This window comes from Myotis daubentonii, chromosome 4, assembly GCF_963259705.1.
Source record: "Myotis daubentonii chromosome 4, mMyoDau2.1, whole genome shotgun sequence".
In the NCBI taxonomy this organism is placed as follows: domain Eukaryota; kingdom Metazoa; phylum Chordata; class Mammalia; order Chiroptera; family Vespertilionidae; genus Myotis; species Myotis daubentonii.
In genome coordinates, this window is record NC_081843.1 from 13690861 (window position 1) to 13709620 (window position 18760).

The 18760-nt window shown below is 60.7% G+C and overlaps 3 protein-coding genes across 5 annotated transcripts in view; 1 reads left to right on the top strand and 2 right to left on the bottom strand.

Annotated features, from left to right (window-relative positions):
* Positions 1-834, top strand: PERCC1 (proline and glutamate rich with coiled coil 1). The gene has a single exon (XM_059692619.1). The coding sequence runs from the start codon at positions 1-3 to the stop codon at positions 832-834; it is 834 nt and encodes a 277-aa protein (XP_059548602.1).
* On the bottom strand, positions 162-12626 carry CCDC154 (coiled-coil domain containing 154). Its single transcript, XM_059691946.1, has 18 exons — positions 12611-12626; positions 12220-12304; positions 9251-9484; positions 8975-9164; positions 8717-8763; positions 8285-8380; positions 7702-7825; positions 5672-5773; positions 5466-5594; positions 5268-5392; positions 4789-4915; positions 4569-4706; positions 3364-3483; positions 3202-3278; positions 2710-2827; positions 2305-2391; positions 1859-2025; positions 162-1771 (listed from the first exon to the last, which is right to left on the bottom strand). Exons 1-18 carry the CDS (start codon positions 12624-12626, stop codon positions 1645-1647), a joined length of 2109 nt encoding a protein of 702 aa, XP_059547929.1. The 3' UTR covers positions 162-1644.
* Positions 11014-18760, bottom strand: part of CLCN7 (chloride voltage-gated channel 7) — a 27740-nt gene continuing 19993 nt past the window's right edge. For 2 of the 3 annotated variants that reach the window (XM_059692621.1, XM_059692623.1), the window contains exons 15-25: positions 18395-18533; positions 17910-18003; positions 17061-17230; positions 15745-15796; positions 15376-15503; positions 14999-15084; positions 14469-14598; positions 13701-13760; positions 13430-13606; positions 13014-13094; positions 11015-12793 (exon numbers count right to left, since the gene is read on the bottom strand). In XM_059692621.1, the coding sequence (XP_059548604.1) occupies positions 12707-12793; positions 13014-13094; positions 13430-13606; positions 13701-13760; positions 14469-14598; positions 14999-15084; positions 15376-15503; positions 15745-15796; positions 17061-17230; positions 17910-18003; positions 18395-18533 (1204 nt within the window). In that variant the 3' untranslated portion in view covers positions 11015-12706. Of the gene's footprint in view, positions 12794-13013; positions 13095-13429; positions 13607-13700; positions 13761-14468; positions 14599-14998; positions 15085-15375; positions 15504-15744; positions 15797-17060; positions 17231-17909; positions 18004-18394; positions 18534-18760 lie in introns of all 3 variants that reach the window. The other variant, XM_059692622.1, reaches the window with a different exon arrangement.

The following is an 18760-nucleotide window of genomic DNA, read 5'->3' on the forward strand; positions in this document are numbered from 1 at the left end:
ATGGCTGCAGGCGTGATCCAGCCTCTCTGTGACTTCCAGCTGCCCCTGCCCTCCCTTCGGCCCTTCCTGCCCCCAGACCCAGAGCCCCCGGACACTTCGGAGGAGGAGGAGGAGGAGGAGGACGAGGAGGTAGGGGAGGAAGACGAAGAGGATCTGGAGGGTGAGGGGCCAGGGGCCCACAGCCCAGCCCCCCACAGCTCAGGTTGGGCCATAGTTGCCCCAGAAGAGGCCCCTCCAGGTCCGAGCAGCCCCGAGATGCCACTGCAGCTGCTGCGGTTCTCTGAGCTCATCAGCGGTGACATCCAGAGGTACTTTGGCCGAAAGGATGGGGGGCAGGACCCAGACGCCTGTGACATCTACGCCGATGGCCACCCCGCCAGCAGCTCAGCCAGGGAGCTTTACTACGCAGACCTGGTGCACCTGGCCCAGGGAGGGTCCCCCGATGATGACAAGGCTGCTGAGCCTGGGGTCCACTCTCCCAGGGGTCCCCAGGGGCAGGTGCATGAGAGAGGCCTTGGCGGAGAAAGGGTGCAGCCGCTGGGGCCCCTGGCCGAGTTGTTTGACTACGGACTACGGCAGTTCTCAGCGCCCAGGGCGTCCGCCAGCCACCGGCTGAGGCTGGAGCAGAAGTACGGCCACATCAGACCCATGACGCAGAGGAAGCTGCCCCCCTCCTTCTGGAAGGAGCCGGCGCCCAGCCCCCTGGGCCTGCTGCACCCCGGTACTCCCGACTTCAGTGACCTGCTGGCTAGCTGGTCAGTGGAGGCCGGCCCAGAGCTGCCAGGCAGGGGCGCCCAGGCCCTGGAGGGGGTGCAGCTGGCCGAGGCCCAGTGAGCTGTGGCAGCAGGGGTCTGGAATCTCCAGCTCTGGGCTGTCCTGGGAGGGACTGTGGGGCCCTTGAAGATGGGTGGCCCTGGTGGCCACCAGGAGGACAAACCAGTTTAGGTGGGGACTTTCCAGGCCCAGGGCTCACCTGGGACCTGGAGCTGCCACCACCAGAGGCCACCAGGGCAGGGATGGCAGGGGCTGAAGGCTGCGGCACCCGACCCGGCCACCCTGGCCTCCAGCCCTTGGAGCTCTGCCCACAGGAGGGAGGACAGGACAGGAGCTGTGGCCACTCAGAGGCTGTGGGCTCAGGGGGTCTAGACACTGTGCCCAACCAGCCCAGCCCCGAGATTCCCCAGGCGAACGCGCCCACTGCCCACCCACTGGCCGGTCCCAGGTGGCCCCTCCTCAAGCCCCGAAGCAGGTGGCAGGGCCAGCTGGCCAGAGGAGCCACGTTTTCTTGGCGAGGCAGGAGGAGGGCGCTGCTGAGTGCACAAGCAGACACTGTTTGCTCCCCGGATTAGGGCGGGAAGAGCCGCTTCTCTGCTGGGCACCTGGCAGGTGTGGAGGGCATGGGTGACAGGCACAGGTCCTGAGGCTGGGGTGGTGGGGGGGGAGGGGCGACCAGGAGTGGCCGTGGATCTCCGGCCCAGGAACACGGCGGGGGCTGGGCTCCCCTAGGCTTGGGCAGGAGAAGGGCATCCTGGGAGTCTGGGGACGGACAGGCTTCAGGGATGGAGTCTCTTGGCCACTCCCACCGCCTGGGTCTCCTGACCCCCTGGAGGGAATGCCAGGCCCTGACATACAGGAGTGGCATGTTTATTTCTGGAAAAGGGGCAAGACGGGGAGCTGGTGGGCAGGCTCCTGGCCAAGGGACCTCTCCAAGACTGTCCGTGGCCTCCACTTGGCGACCTGGTTCATGAGGACCGCCTTCCACTGCAGCCACCTGCCCGGAGACATGGCTCAGGGCCCACGGGCCTCGGGGCCTCCTCACCCCTGAACCTAGACCCCGAGGCAGCCCCCCACTGCTCACCTCACGGCCTGATACACGCCCCAGCGGTTCATGGGGACCAGCTCGCCAGAGGCCACGTTCTTGATGAACTGCTGTCTCACCAGGGACACGAGGACCTTCCTGCTGTCCAGCGTCAGGGCCCACGGGCCCTCCAGGCACTCCTTCAGCGTGGCCATCTCCTCCATGCGCTGGGGGCAGGGGCGGCCCGGGCAGAGCTGAGGTGGGAATGAGGGATGGGACCGAGGGGGGCCTGCAGGCAGGATTATCTTCCTCTGGGCAAACCAGGGCCTTATCTGCCCGGAAACGGTGCTCAGGCCAGACACGCAGACAGACAGACAGATGGCAGGGAAGACTGAAGACAGAGGGTGGGCAGGCTGGGAGGGGCCAGGGGAGCTGGTGGTCGGGCTCTGCACAGAAAGCAGCCCACCCTCCTGGGAGCCCCGGAGCCAGCCCAGGCTGCTTCTCACCATCTTGATTTGCGAATTAAACTTGAGGTTCTGGATGGTCTTGTTGTCCTGGATGCTGTTTTCCAATTTTATTATTTGGTTCTGAAACTAAATACTGCCCCTCATTTGTGGACATGGAAGCAGCCCCCCCCCCCCAAGAGCAGGACCTGGCCCCTTGGTGGGATCGGGGGCATTATAGCCCCGTGATGGGGGCGGGGGGGAACCCAGCTAGGGCTCAGGGCGCTCCTTTCACCGCGATTGCTGATGCCCCCAGCGTGTGGGGCTCCAACAGTGCCTCCACTTGGAACTTCCAGAGTCTAAGGCGGGGAGTCCCCCAGCAGGACATCCGTGAACCTCCCTGGGGACCCTCCACAGGGGGCTGCCCCCTCTTCTTAGCGTAATGGGCACTGGGGCCCGAGAGGGTACCGTGGCCAGCTTGCCCTGGATCTCGGCAATCTTCCGCCCGGGGTTGCCCTCCCTGAGCAGCTGCACGGAGGACAGCAGAGCAGCCAGCTCCTGCCGCATGGCCTCAACCTCAAACTCTCTGTGGGTACGGAAGGCCAAGGCTGCCAGGCTCGGGGGAGCGCTCTAGGGTGAGGGGCAAGGTGAGTAGAGGGAGGATACCCTGGGCAGAGTAAGGGGCGCTCTGCTCTGCCACACCCCTCTAGTGGGGGTTGGAGTGACAGAGGGAAAGATTCAGGAATCCATGCAGGCTGCCCCCAAGCCAGGGCTGGGAGGGGTTAGGGCTGCCACATGCTGGGAGCTCAGGTAGGAGCACCTGAGAGAAGGCTTGTTGGTGCAGCAAGTGGTTCTGAGACAGCTTGCCCTCCCGGCCACTCCCTGGCGGTCAACCCAGTGGAGTTCCCTCCCCTTCCCGGGTGCGGTCCTGCCAGACTTGCTCTGACAGCGGAGCTTCACCTGGCCTTGCCCTCAGCAGAGATCTTGAGGTCCGAGTCACTCTTGTGCAGGACGCACCTGTCAGAGACAGCTTCTATCTGAAACGGAGCAGAGGCTGCGGTGGGCTGGCGACTAAGGGTGGGCACGCAGGGGAGGGGCGGTCCGACCCCAGCCCTCACCCACCTGCCGAGGCAGGCTGTCCACTGTCTCCCGCACCTCCCTCAGGTAAGCCTGGGCCTCCTTTCGACACCAGGCCAGGCCCTCCATCGATCTCCGCTCCGCACCTTCCCGCTCACTCTTTGCCTAGGACACAGACACCCAGTGAGGCCCGGAGCGTGGACAGGGAGGGTGGACAGACAGACTGGGCACGCCTCTGACTCTGAGCTCATGCACACAGGCCTCGCACAGGCCAGCCAGGCCAGCCACGCACCCTCCAGGCCTGGCTCAGCCCCTCCCCACCCCTGCGGCCCCCGTGAGTCAGTGGGGATAGGGACAGAGAGAAAGACAGTCCTCCCACACCTGCAGGAAGAGGAGGCGCAGGCAGGCCGGTGGGCGGCCTGCCCCACAACCAAAGGTTGTACATGTGTGCTCACAGCAGCGCCCTCCGTGTCACCAAAAAGGGCAGCCGCCCAGTGCCCATCACTGACAAATGGGTAAATAGTTGTGGTCCATCATATGGTGGAACAGCACTCAGCCCCCAAAGGACAAAAATGCTACAACACGAATGGACTTTAAAAAAGCCATCAGCAGGGCGGGGGCGGGGAAGGAGACATATGTAATACCCTTTGTAATACTTTAAGCAATAAAACAATTAAAAAAATAAAAATAAAAAAGCCATCAGTGAGGGAAGCAGACACAGAAGGTCACACAGTGTTTGACTCCGTGTCTTCGAAGTGCCCAGAACAGGCCAATGGACGGAGACAGGAAGCAGATGGTGGGTGCCGGGGCCCGGGGGCGGGCGGGAGTGACTGCTAGTGAGGACAGAGCCTCCTTTCGGGCTGATGAAAACCTTCTAAAAGTGATTGTGGCGGTGGCTGTACAACTCTGAATACACGAAAAACACACTGAATGACACACTTTAAAGGGGGGAAGTGTACGGTGTGTGGATTAAACTTCAAAAAGGAGAGGAAAGAACCCAAGGGGCAGAGTTGCTGTGCTGGCCCCTGCGTGGAGCCCGCTGTGTGGCCGGGCCTCTGGGCCCCTGAACATCTCAGCAGCTGACCTGGGCTGCCTGCTCCGAGCAGGAGGGCTCTGGGCTCAGCCGCCCTCGGCCTCACAGACAGTCACTGGGGACTTTCGGGACCTGCCGGTCCGGCCATCACCCTTAGGGAGCCAGAGCGGCGCCAGGACGCCAGCTGTCTAAGCTGCCTTTCCCCGGGCAGCCTCACCTCACACAGCTTCTGGGTCAGCGTCTTTTCCTGCAGGTCCAGCCTCCAGCTCAGGGCCAAGAAGTGGTCATTCAGGTCCCCCACCTGTCTGACCAGCTCGGCCACGGACGCTTCCAAGGCCTGCCTCTTCTCTTGGAGCTGTGGGAGGTCGGGCCGAGTGTGGGTGCTGGGCGGTGGGGGATCCCACAAGGAGACCGGACCCAGCGCCTGCAGCCCTCACCAGCTCCAGTGTGCTCTGCGTCTCCTGCTGAGCTTGCTCGCTGGCCAGCTGCATGGCTTCCATGTTCTCCTGCAAGTAGGCAGCCAGCTCCCCAGCCTGGCTTTCCTCCAAGTGGCCCTTGGTGTCCCTGGGGGTTGGTGCCACTGAGAGAGACTGTCCCTCAGCGGAGGCTGGCCCGCCGCTCAGAGCTGGGCCAGGGAGGGGAGCCTGGCTGCTGGCTCCAGAACCTTCCAAGAAACTCACTGGAGCAGAGGATGGCAGTGCCGTCACAGGGGCCACCAAAACAGGGCTGCGTCCATCGCTGCCACAATGAGTCCCCCCGTGAGGGGCAGGCTGAGGGTGCGTGGCTACTCTGCCAGGCACCCCACTGGGCCTGACACTGGGATCAGGAAGCTGGGGTCCAGGGAGAGGGGCCATTTCCATCCACCCAGCCTGACAGCTCCCGCGTTCTCTGCCCGCTGCCCCGTTTGGATACCCACTGGGCCTTCTGCTCGGCCAGCAGGACGCGGTTCAGCGACACCTGGTTCTGGCGCACAAACTTGGTCAGCTGGACCACGGCCCTGTCCAGGCCCCGGCACTGCTCCAGGAGGTAGCACTCTTCCTGCTGTAGTGCAGAGGTGGCCTGAGACCTGGGCCCCCACCAGGTGCCCCGCCCGTGCCCAGCCCGAGCTGCCCACCTTGCACTGCCCCCGCAGGGCCTGCAAGCGCTCCTCGGCCAGCTCCTGGAGATTGCGCCACCTGCTTTCCAGCTCCTCCCGCAGGCTGCTCTCCACCTTCAGCCGTGTGCTCTCCGAGGCCTTCATTCTCTGCGGGAGACCCCGTCCACTGCGGTGAGCCAGGGAGCAGAGGGCACAGCAGAGCCCCGCCAGCTGCCAGCTCCCACCTTCTCCAGGGCCAGGAAGCTCTTCTGCAGGAAGCCACACAGCTTGGCCTCCCTCTTGAGGAAGCGAAGGCTCATCTCCTCACCCAGTTTGGTCACCTGGGCCTGTGGAGGGGGCACATGGGCACCGTGCTGCCACCGTGCTGGGCGCCCTCGTCCCACAGCTGCCCCTGCCCACCAGGCCACCTCAGACTTGCTTTCTTGCCCAACCGTCTCCATCAGGGGGGCTCTGTGTCCTGTGTCCCTGGCTGTCCCTGAGCCCACACCCTCCTTAGGAAGAAAGGCAGGGGTCACATGTCCTCCCAGAGGGCCAGGCACAGGGTTGTGAGGGGTCTGCAAGCCAAGCTCATGTAGGTCTAGAACACACTTGGTGGCCACAGCAGTGACGATCGGAAGAAGGCATAGCAGCTACCACCAAACCACACCCAGAGCTGGGAGCCTTAGGAAAGGAGGTCGAATGCATGTGCTGGTGCGCCCCAGCCCTGGCCAGCTTCCCTGCCTGTGCAGGGTGACCTGGAGCAGGACTGGGCAAATGATCTGTAAAGAGCCAGAGAGTAAAAGTTTCCGGTTTATGGGCCACAGGGTCTATGTACAGCTCCTCAGCTCTGTGGTTCCAGCGCAAAAGCAGCCGTGGACAATAGTAAACGAATGGAGTGGCTGTCTGCCGATAAAACTTTATTGACAAAACCAGGTATGGGCCATAGCTTGCAGACCTGGGCCCTAGAGTGGGCTGAGGGAAGAAGCAGGCATCCCACCAGGCGCCTGTCATGTTGGGAGTCCCTGGGGCCCAATGCCACCGGAGCTCCTGGCCAGTGGGCAGCAAGCAGCCACGTGAGGGAACCAGGCGGGAGGGAAACTCTCGAGCTGAGCAGCCGAGCTATGCGGGCAGCAGCTGGGGCCGCCCTGGCGTGCAGCGCAGTCCCTGGTCTCTATTTGCAGAGCGGAAGAGGCTGCCCCATCCCCTGACCCACCTCCTAGGCCCGTGGTCGGCAAACTGCGGCTCGTGGGCCACATGTGGCTCTTTGGCCCCGTGAGTGTGGCTCTTCCTAAGCCTTGGGAGTACCCTAATTAAGTCAATAACAATGTACCTACCTATATAGTTTAAGTTGAAAAAATTTGGCTCTCAAAAGAAATTTCAATCGTGGTACTGTTGATATTTGGCTCTGTTGACTAATGAGTTTGCCGATCACTGTCCCAGGGCCCCCCACCGCCGCCTCCCGCAGGAGGGGGACCTGCAGCAGCTCAGGGGCACAAGCACTGGGAGGTGCGTCTTCAGGAAGGTAAGCTCTGCGGTGCATGAGGGCAGCACCAAGGTTGAAAATGGCCGAGGAAGGGGCTTCGGGCTTTGAGGTTGTTTCTTAATTTGGGTGCTGGTTGCACAGGAAGGGGAGGAGGAGCGGTGGCTGAGCTGGTGCTAACGACACTTTCTGTGATGAAGGTGCTCCATCTCAGCGCAGCCCCACCTGCAGCCACTGGCCACACGTGGCCGCTGAGCATTTAAAATTTGGTTCACATGATGGAGGAACCGAGTTTTAAATTGTCTAAAATGTTAACTAATTTCGCCCTAGACGGTTTGGCTCAGTAGATAGAACGTCAGCCTGCGGACTGAAGGGTCTGGGGTTAGATTCCCATCAAGGGCACGTACCTTGGTTGCAGGCTCCTGGCCCTGGTAGGGGACATGTGGGAGGCAGATGTGTCTCTCTCACATCAGTGTTTCTCTCTGTCTCTCCCTCTCCCTCTTCCTTCCACTCTCTGTAAAAATCAGTGGGAAAAAATATCCTTGGGTGAGGATAAAAAAAAAGTTAGCTAATTTCAATATACAGGGCCACCTGTGGCTAGTGGCCACTGTATTAGACAGCGTAGGACTTGGGGTCACACCCCAAGTCTGATCACGCGGAGGGAACTAAAAAGATAACTGGAGAGAGGGAGGAGCCTGTAAGGGGAAGGACACAGGCTGGGCTGGGCGTGTGGGGGTTTCCTCCAGACGGACCCTCTCTCTGGCAGCCTAGCTGCCTGCCCGCCCTGCCTGGTACCTGCAGCCTGGCCACCTCCTGGTCCACCTTCTGGCTGGCCTCCTCCTGGCTCCTTTTCAGGGCACTGCAGGCCACCTCCCGGTTCTGCTCCTCCTGTTCCAGCTTCCTGGCCAACCTGGTCAACCTAAGGGCACTGGCCAAAGGTCACAGCCACCCGGCCAGCCGGAGGGGCTAGCTGGGGAGCCACAGGGAAGCCGGCAGGGCCTTTCTCAGGCCAAAGCTGCACTGGGGGCCCTAGGCTGACCTACAGGCCTGAGGAGCAGGAGGGGCATAGCTCACCTGAGCAAACACAAAGAGGGGGCAAGATGCTGGTGTTCCTGCAAGCTCCGCCCCCCCCCCCCGCCCCCCCGACGTGGTGAGAGCTGGGCCCTGGTAGGGAGGGACCTGTGGGAAAGAGGATGGTTGGGGACCCAAGTTCAAGTCTCTTTTTCCCACAGAAGATCCACAAGGTGTCTGAGGCTCCCTGTCAACCGCAGCTCGGCACCGAGGGTATGTGAACACCTCCCTGCCTTGGTGACGCCCACATGGCCACACACAGCAGGTCCAGAACCAGCCCCTGGGGAGGGAGGCGAGAGGTGCCCACCTGAGGTTGGCCTCCTGCTTGGTGCCCTTCCGCTCTGAGTCCTGGAGTGCCTGCTTCCTCCTGATCTGGGTCAGGGCCTCCCGGACCTCCACCAACCTGGCACACAAGAGCCGCTTCTGCCTGGGGCCTGCCCGGCTACCCTCCTGGTGGCCAGGAGAAGCCCAGAGCAGGCTGGGCAGCCTTCAGGGGCTGGAAGCCCAGCCAAGGGCCCCAGCAGCAAGCTTCCCACCCCTTCCCCAGGCCTCTGTAGGCTGCCAAGGCTCATACAAACCCAGACCTTTTGAGTTCTGCCATGGGCATGTACTGCTTACCGGGGCAAGACAACTGGGGAAAAAACCCCTGTGGCTGATGCTCTGAGGGGTCTGGCACCAGCCACTGCTCTCCCCAACCCCTTCCCTCCTGCTGAGACCGACACCACAAGCATGGGGATACCTCCTGTCCAGGGCCTGCATCTTGTTCTGGTTCTGGGGGCTGGGGAACTGCAAGGAGGAGGGTGTGGGCTGAGTGTAGGCCTGGGCCCTCACAGCCTGACCAGCACACACACAGCCTGTGGGATTCTCTGGGCTCCCAGCCTGGGCAGCAGCATTGAGCTGGGCTCAGGGTCCAGGAGGCAGCTGCCCGACCCCTGGGAATGGGGGAGCCTGGCCTGTGGGTGGGGACGAGCTGCCTCCCAGCCGGTGGGTGTCTCACCTCCAGGGCCTCCTTTTCAGGGACCCAAGCTGCCTGTTGTAACTCCTGCTTCAGCTTCCTCAGCTCCGAGTCTTGCAGCTGCACACTGGCCTGCACCTGGCGCAGCTCTTGGAGAAGGCTCAGTGTGGCACGCTCACAGTAGTTCTTGTGTCCCCGTAGGGACACCACCTCGGCCTGCAGGTCGGCCACCCTGGACAGGACGAGGAGCAGGCCGAGTGGGCACACGTGCCTTGGGGCTGATGTGTGGCTCTCCCACTCCGCCCCTGCGGGGCTCACCATTGCTCCAGCTGCTTCCAGCGCTTGGGGGTGTCCTGCTCTGGGACGGAAGTGGTGGACGCCAGGCAGCTGGGCTCATACCTCTCTGAGATCTCCTCCAGACTCAGGAGCTCGGGGCTGGCCAGCCCTTCCTCCAGGAGGAGCCCCAGGTCCTCCAGGGTGATAGTGCTTGGCTGCGAGGGGGGCGAAGCCCCAGATGAGGAGTTGCAATCAGCCAGCTCTGCAGGAAGGCACCTTCAAGCTCGCCACTTGGCCTTCTGGGCTGGCAGGGATGCTGGTTCCTGGATGGAGCTTAGGGTAACGGGCCCAGAATCAGTGCGACTGCCATGGAGTGTGCCTGGCCAGCTCACTGGGCTCCTTCTGCTGTCACACAGCCCGGCCCAGAGAGGGCTCGGCTCTCACTGCTCCACTACCGGAAACTCGGCCTCAGAGGCGCACTCCCTGCCTGAGGACACAGCACTGGGCAGCAGAAATGGCACAATGACCTGCCTGACCAGGCCAGAGGGAGCCCCCAGGCTGTGAAGCTACCTGGGGATCACACCCCTCTGCAGGCCCCTCCCTGGACCGTCCTCCTGGCTCTGACCCCAGTTGCACCTGGTTCACTGGACCCAGCTTCATCAGCAGCCACTGTTTTTGGCTTCGGCCACTGCCAAGAGGCCCTGGCCTAGCACCCTGTGGCTGCCCAGAGCTGGAAACCAGGGTGGTTGCAGGGGGAGAAGGGGAGTGGCTGGGGGAGGCAGGGAAGTCAGCCCTGGACCTTGGGGGGACACATGGGGTGTGAAGTGATGAGCTCCAGTCCTCATATCTCACCTCCTTCCAAGACAATACCAAGGTAGGTAGGGCAGCGGGGCTCTTCTGGAACCTTCTTTTCCTTACCAGAGCTTCGTGAATTTCTGGCCCAACTGCCAATGGAACCTGAGCCCTCAACTCTCCTGTTCCTGCAAGGCCTCCCCAACTGCCTGTTTCTGGAAGGATCTGAGGTGGCACCAGAGGTTAGGGTCAGGAGACCTCTGGCCTGGGCAGGAGCAATGCCAAGGAACAACTGCTGGCTCCATGGTCGTTAAACCAGAGCAGGAAGGCCGGGACCCCAGACGGACTGAACACAGCCAGTCCTGCAGCCAAGAAAACAGGCCCTGAGGGACTATCAAAGGAGACAGGGTGTTGCCTTAGGTGTGGGCTACATCGGGACATTAACTTTCTTAGCAGCCACAGTAAGGAAGTAGCCAGATGGAGCCTGGCTGGCATGGCTGTGGTTGAGCATCTACCTCTGAACCAGGAGGTCACGGTTCAATTCCTGCTCAGGCACAAGCCCAGGTTGCGGGCTCGATCCCCAGTAGGAGGTGTGCAGGAGGCAGCCGATCAATGGTTCTCTCTCATCATTGATGCTCTCTCATCATTGATGTTCTCTCATCATTGATGTTTCTATCTATCTCTCCCTCTCCCTTCCTCTTGAAATCAATAAAATGTGGGGTTTTTTGTTGCTAAGAAAAAACATTGACAGTTTTAAAATAGGAGCAGCAGGGTACTGCCTTTTGATTCAAATATTTTAAGTTCTTGTTTTCTGTAACTGAGTGCTTGCTGTTCCTGAATATGCAAGAATAACTTTTACACCATTCCCACCCAACACTTGATTGGCTTTGCAGAAAATAAAGTTCTGAAAAATATATAAAATTAATTAAAAAAAGAAGTAGCCAGGTGAACTTCAATAGTCCATTTAACCCAGTTCATCTAAATACCATTTCCACATGTACTTAACACAAAGTGAGTTACATGCTGTCCTCGCTTCCGCCCCACCGGGTGCGAAGGCTGGGGAAGGTTAGGTCTCACTTCAGGCCGGTGCACCAGCCCCTCTAGCCCCTCGCCCTCCCCATGTCACCTAGACCTGCCACTGAGGGCTGGCTGGGGCTTCCCTGGAACAAGAATGCTTGTCAACTTCCCCTCCAGGGGGAGCCACACCACACGCCTCGTGGCCAAGCAGGTCAGGTTGGAGACAGATGTGCTGAGCCGCCTGCTGACAGAAGGGCCTCAGGGTAGAAGCCCTCCCCACCAGGCTCTGTAGCTGCCCAGGAACACTGCCCAGACATTCGAATGAGGATGCGTGGATGGTGCCTGGGGTCCCCTCCTGAGGAAGTGTGAGGGCCCAGCTACACAACCCCCTGGTTTCCTGGCCTCTCATCTGTGTCTCCCTCCCAGTGACATCCCCTGGAGTGCTGCCCACCGGCATCACGCAGAGGAGGGTCTCATCCCAGACACCCCCACCCCATGGCCCTGGAATCCCAGGCTGCTAGACTGTGGTCCACGCTAAGCAGAAACAGGAAGCTGGCGCAGGTTGTCTGGGCACAATTCCTTTATTTCTCCTGCTCAGACTTCCCACATTCAGATCTGCTCCCCCCACAGAGGACTCCCCACCAGGACTGGCCCCACCCCCTTGAAAGGGGCTAAAACCAAGGTGCAGCACCCACCAGCTCCCAACTAAAGCATCTGAGTCACCTCATCAGAGATGGGTGGGAACTGGGGAATCACCTTTAAAAAACTTCCTTGGAGGGGAACAGCATCCCTGCTGCAGGCTCGGCAGCTCAGCCCAAAGCCCATCGGCATGGCCCGGAATCAGAGCCGCCCAGAACATGGCTCCTGGCCCACCCCAGTCCCCATGCTGAGAAGACCCGCCTTCCCAGCCTCGGTCCCAGTGGCAACAGCTGTTCATCTGGACTCCAGCTCCAGAGGGCTTGGGTGGCATGTGTGACAGAACTCAGGTTCAGGCCCATGGGTGGTTCTCAGCTCTCCTCTGGCCAAGACTTCCTCACAGAGCCCATGGCCTCCCAAGTGGGGTTGCGGCCCAGGGCACAAGCAGGAATCTGGAGAACAGCCGACTTCCTGACAGCCTGCTCCAGTCTGCTGCCCCAAGCCCTTGCCTTTGGTCCTTCGGCTGGGCCTTTGCCCAGGTAGGTCCCAGCTGCACAGCCTATCACCTCATGGCCGCAGACTGGGCCGTGGGGACAAGGCCCGAGGCCTCCAGCTGGCAGTGTCCAGGCGGTGTGGTCTTTCTGGCCAGCGCTGAGAGTCATGAGGAGCAGAGAAGCAGAATGGCCCCGCCCTGGGGGGCCTGCAGCACTCAAGTCCACAGGGCCCAGCCTGCTCGCTGCCTCACACACGTGAACACACCATGAACACACACAAACACACACTGAGACGCACACATGCACATGCGACCTCTCGCTGGCTCTGAGGAAGCGAGCATTTGCATGAACATCTGCTCCCTGAGGGCGAAGAAACAGGAGGATGGAGAGTGACATCCAAGGGGCTGAGGCAAGAGGGAGGGTGGGAAACATTGACAAGGTGCCCATCGATGGTCACGCTCACACACCAGCTGGGCCATCCCGAGGTCTGAGGACAACAGATCTGCTGCTGCCTGAGGAGCGTGTTCAGGACCCCAGGTGAGGTGCCAGGGCCAGGGTCTCACGTCTGGGCCAGTGAGAGCTCCTCCAGGCCCCCCTTCCCAAGCCGGTACCTGGCCAGGTCTTTCCTGGTTACCAGCCCGACCACCTGTGGGAACAAAGCCAGGTCATAGGAATCCAGTGGCTCCACTCCTCCTCTGTGGAAGCATGTGGGGGGAGCAGCACAGCTTGGGGGAGACCCGGAGGTGGACATATGGCCAGTCTGGATCCTGGGCCTCAGAGTCTCCTGCAGAGAGCACCTGTGCACCTATGGCCAGGGCAGGCAGGCCAGCAGGAAAAAGGGCCCTCTGCCCTCCCTGGCTACTCACCTGATTGTGGTTGTCCACGACCACCAGATGCCTGAGGCCCAGAGCCCGGAACAGCTTGAACACCCGAGGGAGAGATGCCTCCTGCAATGTGGTCAGGGCCTCAGCTTGCCCACTGGCCCAGACTGGCTCCAGCCAAGAGCAGAGGCAGGACCCACCAAGCTCAGGGCTGGCCGTCTCCCATCACACCCGCCGTGACCAGGACATCAAGATGTGTCCTAAAGCACCCCTTCCCCCCATGACAACCAGCCCTATCCCAGTCATGCTGCTGGAGTCTGGCTCTACAGCCATGCCCATCCCCCAATCCTTGTCCTGGGTGTAAGGACGGAGCTCTTCCCATTTCTCCATGGATTCCACCCCAGCCCTCCCTGGCAAGCCACTGAAGGCCACTCAAGACCCTGCAAGTGGGAATCAGGCACCTGGGGCACCGTATACGGGGAGGGGTTCATGAATTCAGAGAGGTCCATGGTGCACTCGCGCTCATCCTGGGACACATGGATGGACTGGATTGGGGGGAAGCGTGGGTAGGCATCCCGGAAGTCCTTCAGCCTCAGCCGCCGTTGTACCAGGCCCCTGTTGGACCGCTCAACAAACACCTGCGGGCAGCAGGTGACAGGCAGTGGGCAAGGCATGTCAGCACCCCAGCTCCCAGCCTGCATCTCCCACCACCGGAGGTGCCGAGGAGCCTACCTTGTGCTTCAAGAGGACAATCAGCTGGGAGCGCAGGATCAGGCCCTGGAGCCGAGCTGACTGCAGGGAAGAGACAAATGGCCTTGTCTGCGAGCAGAGCCCAAGTCCTAGCATCTGCCTGCCTGGCTGAGGCCCTGCTGAAAGCTCAGAGGTGCGAACGGGAGGGCAGGCAGTGTCTGAGCAGCAGGTCCAGCACGTCTGCTCGGGGACCTTGGCTCTAGTCAGGTTCCCCGTCACACCCCCCATCAACTTTTGGTCACAGTCGATGGGCACTGGCTTTGCCGAAGGCACAGGCTTGCTAACCCCCAAACACCTGGGAGGGGCAGGGGGACTCACAACGAAGAGCTAGGAACCAAGTGCCTGGGTTGCGGGATGTGCTGGGGGAAGATGCAGACCCGGCTCTGACAAAATTCATCCCAAACCTTTGGGAGCTTGGGACTGGGTGGGCCACATGTGCCGTCAGGCCTCTCCTGACAACAGGCACAGCCACGGCTGACGGTGCGGCGTGGGGTATGAGCATGACACTGGGCCTGGCACTAACCTACCCATGGGGACAGCGCTCACACAGCTGTGGGACTGGCTCCTTTCACAGTTAGTGGACTTCTGCCATAAACCCAGACAAGTCTCTATGTCCCTACAAACCAACCCTGCCCATGCCCTGCTTGACAGGTACAGGGGAAGAGTATGGCTTTCCTGTGGACCTGGCCTGAGGCCATGGGCTCCTGTGGGACAGCAGCGGACCCAGGTCCACCCACCCAGGCCCTGTACCTGGGTATCGTCAGTGGACTCCACCACAGGGAACCCGTTGTGATTGGACGCCGTGTTGCTGAGCACATCCACGATGACGCCCACTTTCTCCCTCCTCCGCAGGCAGGTGACCGGCGTGCTCATCACCTCCCTGTGGAAGAGCACACACTCGTCCACTGTTGGCCACAGGGTCACAAACCACGTGTCCCTGGGGGTTCCTGAATGGTCTCTCTTCACAGCAGAAATGAAGTTCAACAGGCAGGAAGCTGCTGGATGCAGTAGCCACGAGAAGGGAAGCAGGAAGCCCGGAGGCCACAGAGCCCCAGTGCTGCCCTGGGAGAACCGTCCTGGGTGGTGCCTGCAGCCCCGACACCTGCAGAGCATCTCCCAGATGTTCGCACACAGGCGGGTGGCTTCCTTCCTGCTCCTGGCTGCCCACACCCACCCTGCCAGAGTGTCGGCACCACTCACTGTCGGCGACCTAAGTGTGGAGAGGAAGCCCCAGGCCTGCAGGTCATCAGCCTCAACCAAGACAGGGAGAGAGGTGGTACCTGGCGGTGAGCGAGTGCGAGGTAACTGGCGCTTCCCAGTGCAGGAAGGGCACACTTTGCAGCTGGATGTGCATGTCGTACAGGCCCTGGGGAGGAGGGGACAGGCATCAGGCACAGTACTGACATGAGGGAGGGGTTCCAGGGTGCAATGACCAGCTACCAAGGGGGGATTCAGGGAGAGCACTGTGCCTGTCTCTGAGGGAGGGGTCCAGGCACGCTGTGCCTACCACCAACATGGGGGATGGCTTTGCAGGGGCCCCCTTCCCTCCTCTGCTGCTACAGAGCCCAGTCCCCACATTCTCAGGCTCTGAGACTAGGGCATGGGGATGGGACCCACAATGAGGGCTAGGCAGGCAGGCCTTTCCCACCAGCTGCACCTCAATGAAAATGTCTCCTACGATCTTGGCGGTCATCAGGATCAGCATGATAGGGAAGCCATAGGTCACATTGCTGGTGGCCTCCATCATGATAACTGTCAGGCTCAGCGTCATCCTCACGATCCCACCTGCCCAGGGAGGGAGAGGTGGGCTGGGGTGAGGCAGGGTGGTCTCGAGCCCCTGTAGGCCACTCCACCCCGCCCCTCCCTGCCCACGTTCTCTGTGCAGGGCCCATCACCATCCATTCAGGGCCCAGCTACACCCTGCAGGGAGTGGTCGATGACACTAAATTGAACACCCGGACTTTGAGCTCCATGAGGGACCTGCCCCTCCTGACCTTGGGTTGCCCACGTGGCAGACAGGACTCACCCAGTTGGGCAGCTGCTCCCATCAGGGCGTACTTGCCAGGGTCTGCCCAGATCTGTGGGGATGACACAGAGGTGGTGTTGGGGGTGGCACCCCCTGCTCAAACCCACCAAGATGCACGAGGCTGCCTGGGCTCAGCAATGTCACATCCAGGAGAGCTTATGCACATGGGCAAACAGCCTGCTCCTCCTTAGTAATACAAAGCCTGGAAACACCCACGGAGTGGCCCAATCCAGGACGCCCTGCATGAATCACGCCATCGGTGTAAGCCGGAGAACTCGGCAGCACGAGACAGAAGGACACTCTGCGTATGGAGGAGGCAGAGCTACAGGTGCGTGCAGGGACAGAGGCCAGCACCATATGTGCAGTGACTGTCATCTGCAGAAATGCCTGCACCGCACGACGAGGGAGTGCCAGGAGTGACAATCCAACACGTGCTACCACACAGATGAGCCCTGGAAACTGCACGCTCAGTGAGGGAAGCCAGACACAGATGGCACCTGGTGTGTGACCCACTCACATAAAACGGACAGAACAGGCAAGGCCACTGAGACAGAATGCAGATGCGGTGGCCAAGGGCTGAGGGGCATGGGAGTGAATGTTGGGGGACAGATTTCTTTTTGGGGTAATGAGAATATCCTGAACCGACAGTCACAATGGTTACACTCTGAACACACCATAGACCCACTGGATTGTACTTTTAAAGGGTGGGTGTATGGTGTGTGAACAATGTTGCAATTAAAAACCACAGAACATTATATTCGGGAGGAAACCCGAGACCTGAGGAAAGCCTGTCCCACGTCTGGCCAGGGGAGTGGGTGGTGGGACAGTGCGGGAGAGACTCGCCTGCTCTGTTTAGTTTTTTAAAAACCCTTACTTGAATAACTAACGTTAAAAAAAGGACTGCACATAAAATTAAAATCATGGCGTCCATGGTGGCAGGAGGAGAGGGAGGCCAGGGAGGCCGTGGGGCGCAGGGCAAGGCCTGTCACACACAGAGCCAGTCATCAGTGTCCGCAGCCTGGGCGCCCAATCCTTCCATGTCACCTTCGCTCACTGATAACCACTGAGCGTCTCCCCCCGACATTGTCTCTGGACCACACACATGGACGGCTACATTAATGGCATGTTCCTATCGAACAGCAGCAGCCAGAAAACTACGGCCACGTAAAAGGACCAGAGGCTCTGAGGCGCTGACCACTGCACTGGGAGCCCACTGCCCGCACTCACAGTGGCCCCGAGGCTGGAGCACCAGAACTGCCCCTTCCCTCCAGCCCAGCTCTGGTCCTGCGTGCTTGTTGCATGGAGACCCCACTTACTGCGGCCCCGGTGAGGTAGGACAGTGAGATGCCGAAGAGCCGACCCCAGGCAGCCCCAATGAGCAGGGACGGGATGAAGACGCCAGCAGACACTGTCAGCCCATAGGTCCAGCAGGCCAGGAAAAAGTAGACGAGGGTGAAGAGGCCAAGGGTCATAGGGTTGTACGAGCCTAGTAGAGAGAGGCTGGCCAGTCAGCACCTCCAGGTCATATCCTGACCCCTAGACACCCCCATGAGCCCCCGGAAGTGTCCCCATTTTCAGAGGCCAGAGCATGGGGTTTTGGGGCCTGGGTCCTTGGAGACAGGAGGATGGCTGCCCTGCCCGGGGACGGAGGGAGCCAGAGCAAGTGGGGCCCAGTGCAGCCAGCAGGACAGTGACCTGAGGCCAAGAAGGTGACCATTGAAATCGGTGTGCAACCAGCTGGCACCACGGGGGTCAGGAGAGAAGGCCACCAGCCACATTCCACACTAGATAACTTCCAGAAACCCCAGACCAGCATGTCAGGAGGCCTGGTGCCAACTGCTGGCTTCACTCAGCACTTTCTAGAAAGGGCGTGGCCTTTCCCCACATGTAAATGCTTCTCTGTTAAATGTGTGGATTCCTGTCACGTGCATAAGGACCAGAAAAGTCCCAGCAGTCTTATTTGTGACAGAAAACCATCAGAGACAGCCTAAGGGTCCTAAGGGGCGAAATGACGCTAGAGCAGCACCAGGGAGTAGCACCATGGAAGAGTCTGACGCCATCTACTCTGGCTTCTGTGCCCAGTGTCGGTGGGCTGTTGCAGATCAGGCCAGAGGGGCAGGGCCCGTGACGATATGCATCTGACAGCGCTGAGCACGGGCACACACCTGGGGGGTCGTGGAAAAGGCCGACCACGCTCTTCTCCGGGGTGTTAAAGAAGGCGGCAGCCATGGAGTTGTACTCGCCATCTGCACAGAAGAGCTGCAAGGTTGGGAGAGAGGACGGGCCAGTGGAATGGGGCAGTCCTGCCCAGCATCAAGCGCCAACCACGTGGCAGGATGAGGTCGGGCTGCTGCCTCGGAGGGGAGGCAGGCTGCGCTTCTCGGGTCCATACCCACAGCCCCACTTCTGAAGTCCTCCTCGTCCTCGTCAGGCCACATTCTGGGAGGAGGGCCGGGGAGACTCCAGCCCGAAAGAACACCAGCTTTCCCGACACCCAGCAGGCTGCCTGACCCTCTCTGAGGACACACCAGCCTGTGTTGTCCAGAACTCTGAGTTCCGCTGTGCCACCAGCTCTCCTGCCGGGACTGGGGAGCGAGTGCTCCTCCTCAGAGGCCTGCCCTGCCCCCTGCCTGGTGGCCCAACCTCCTACCTGGAGGGGGTAGGACACGGAGTTGCCTTGCAGGGGCTGGCAGTCCCGGGACGAGTAGATCAGCACAAAGGCGACAGTGGCTGTAACAGCGGCCACCAGCATGGCCTCAATCACCTGGAGGCAGGGCCGGTGGATGTACCTAGAGCAAACACTGGGATGGACCAGGCCTCTGGACACCTGGGCAGTTACCAAGGCAACCTGGGCCTGTGATAAGAGCTGATAATACTAAGAGCTGATAATACGACACCAATTAGGGGGGTGATGCAGCACGTTTAGTCATCAACCTACCCAGACTCCTGCACGTCCTCAGATCATCTGGGTGCTCTCCAACATCATTTAAGTTTTTGCAGAAGGAGGAAGTGCTTC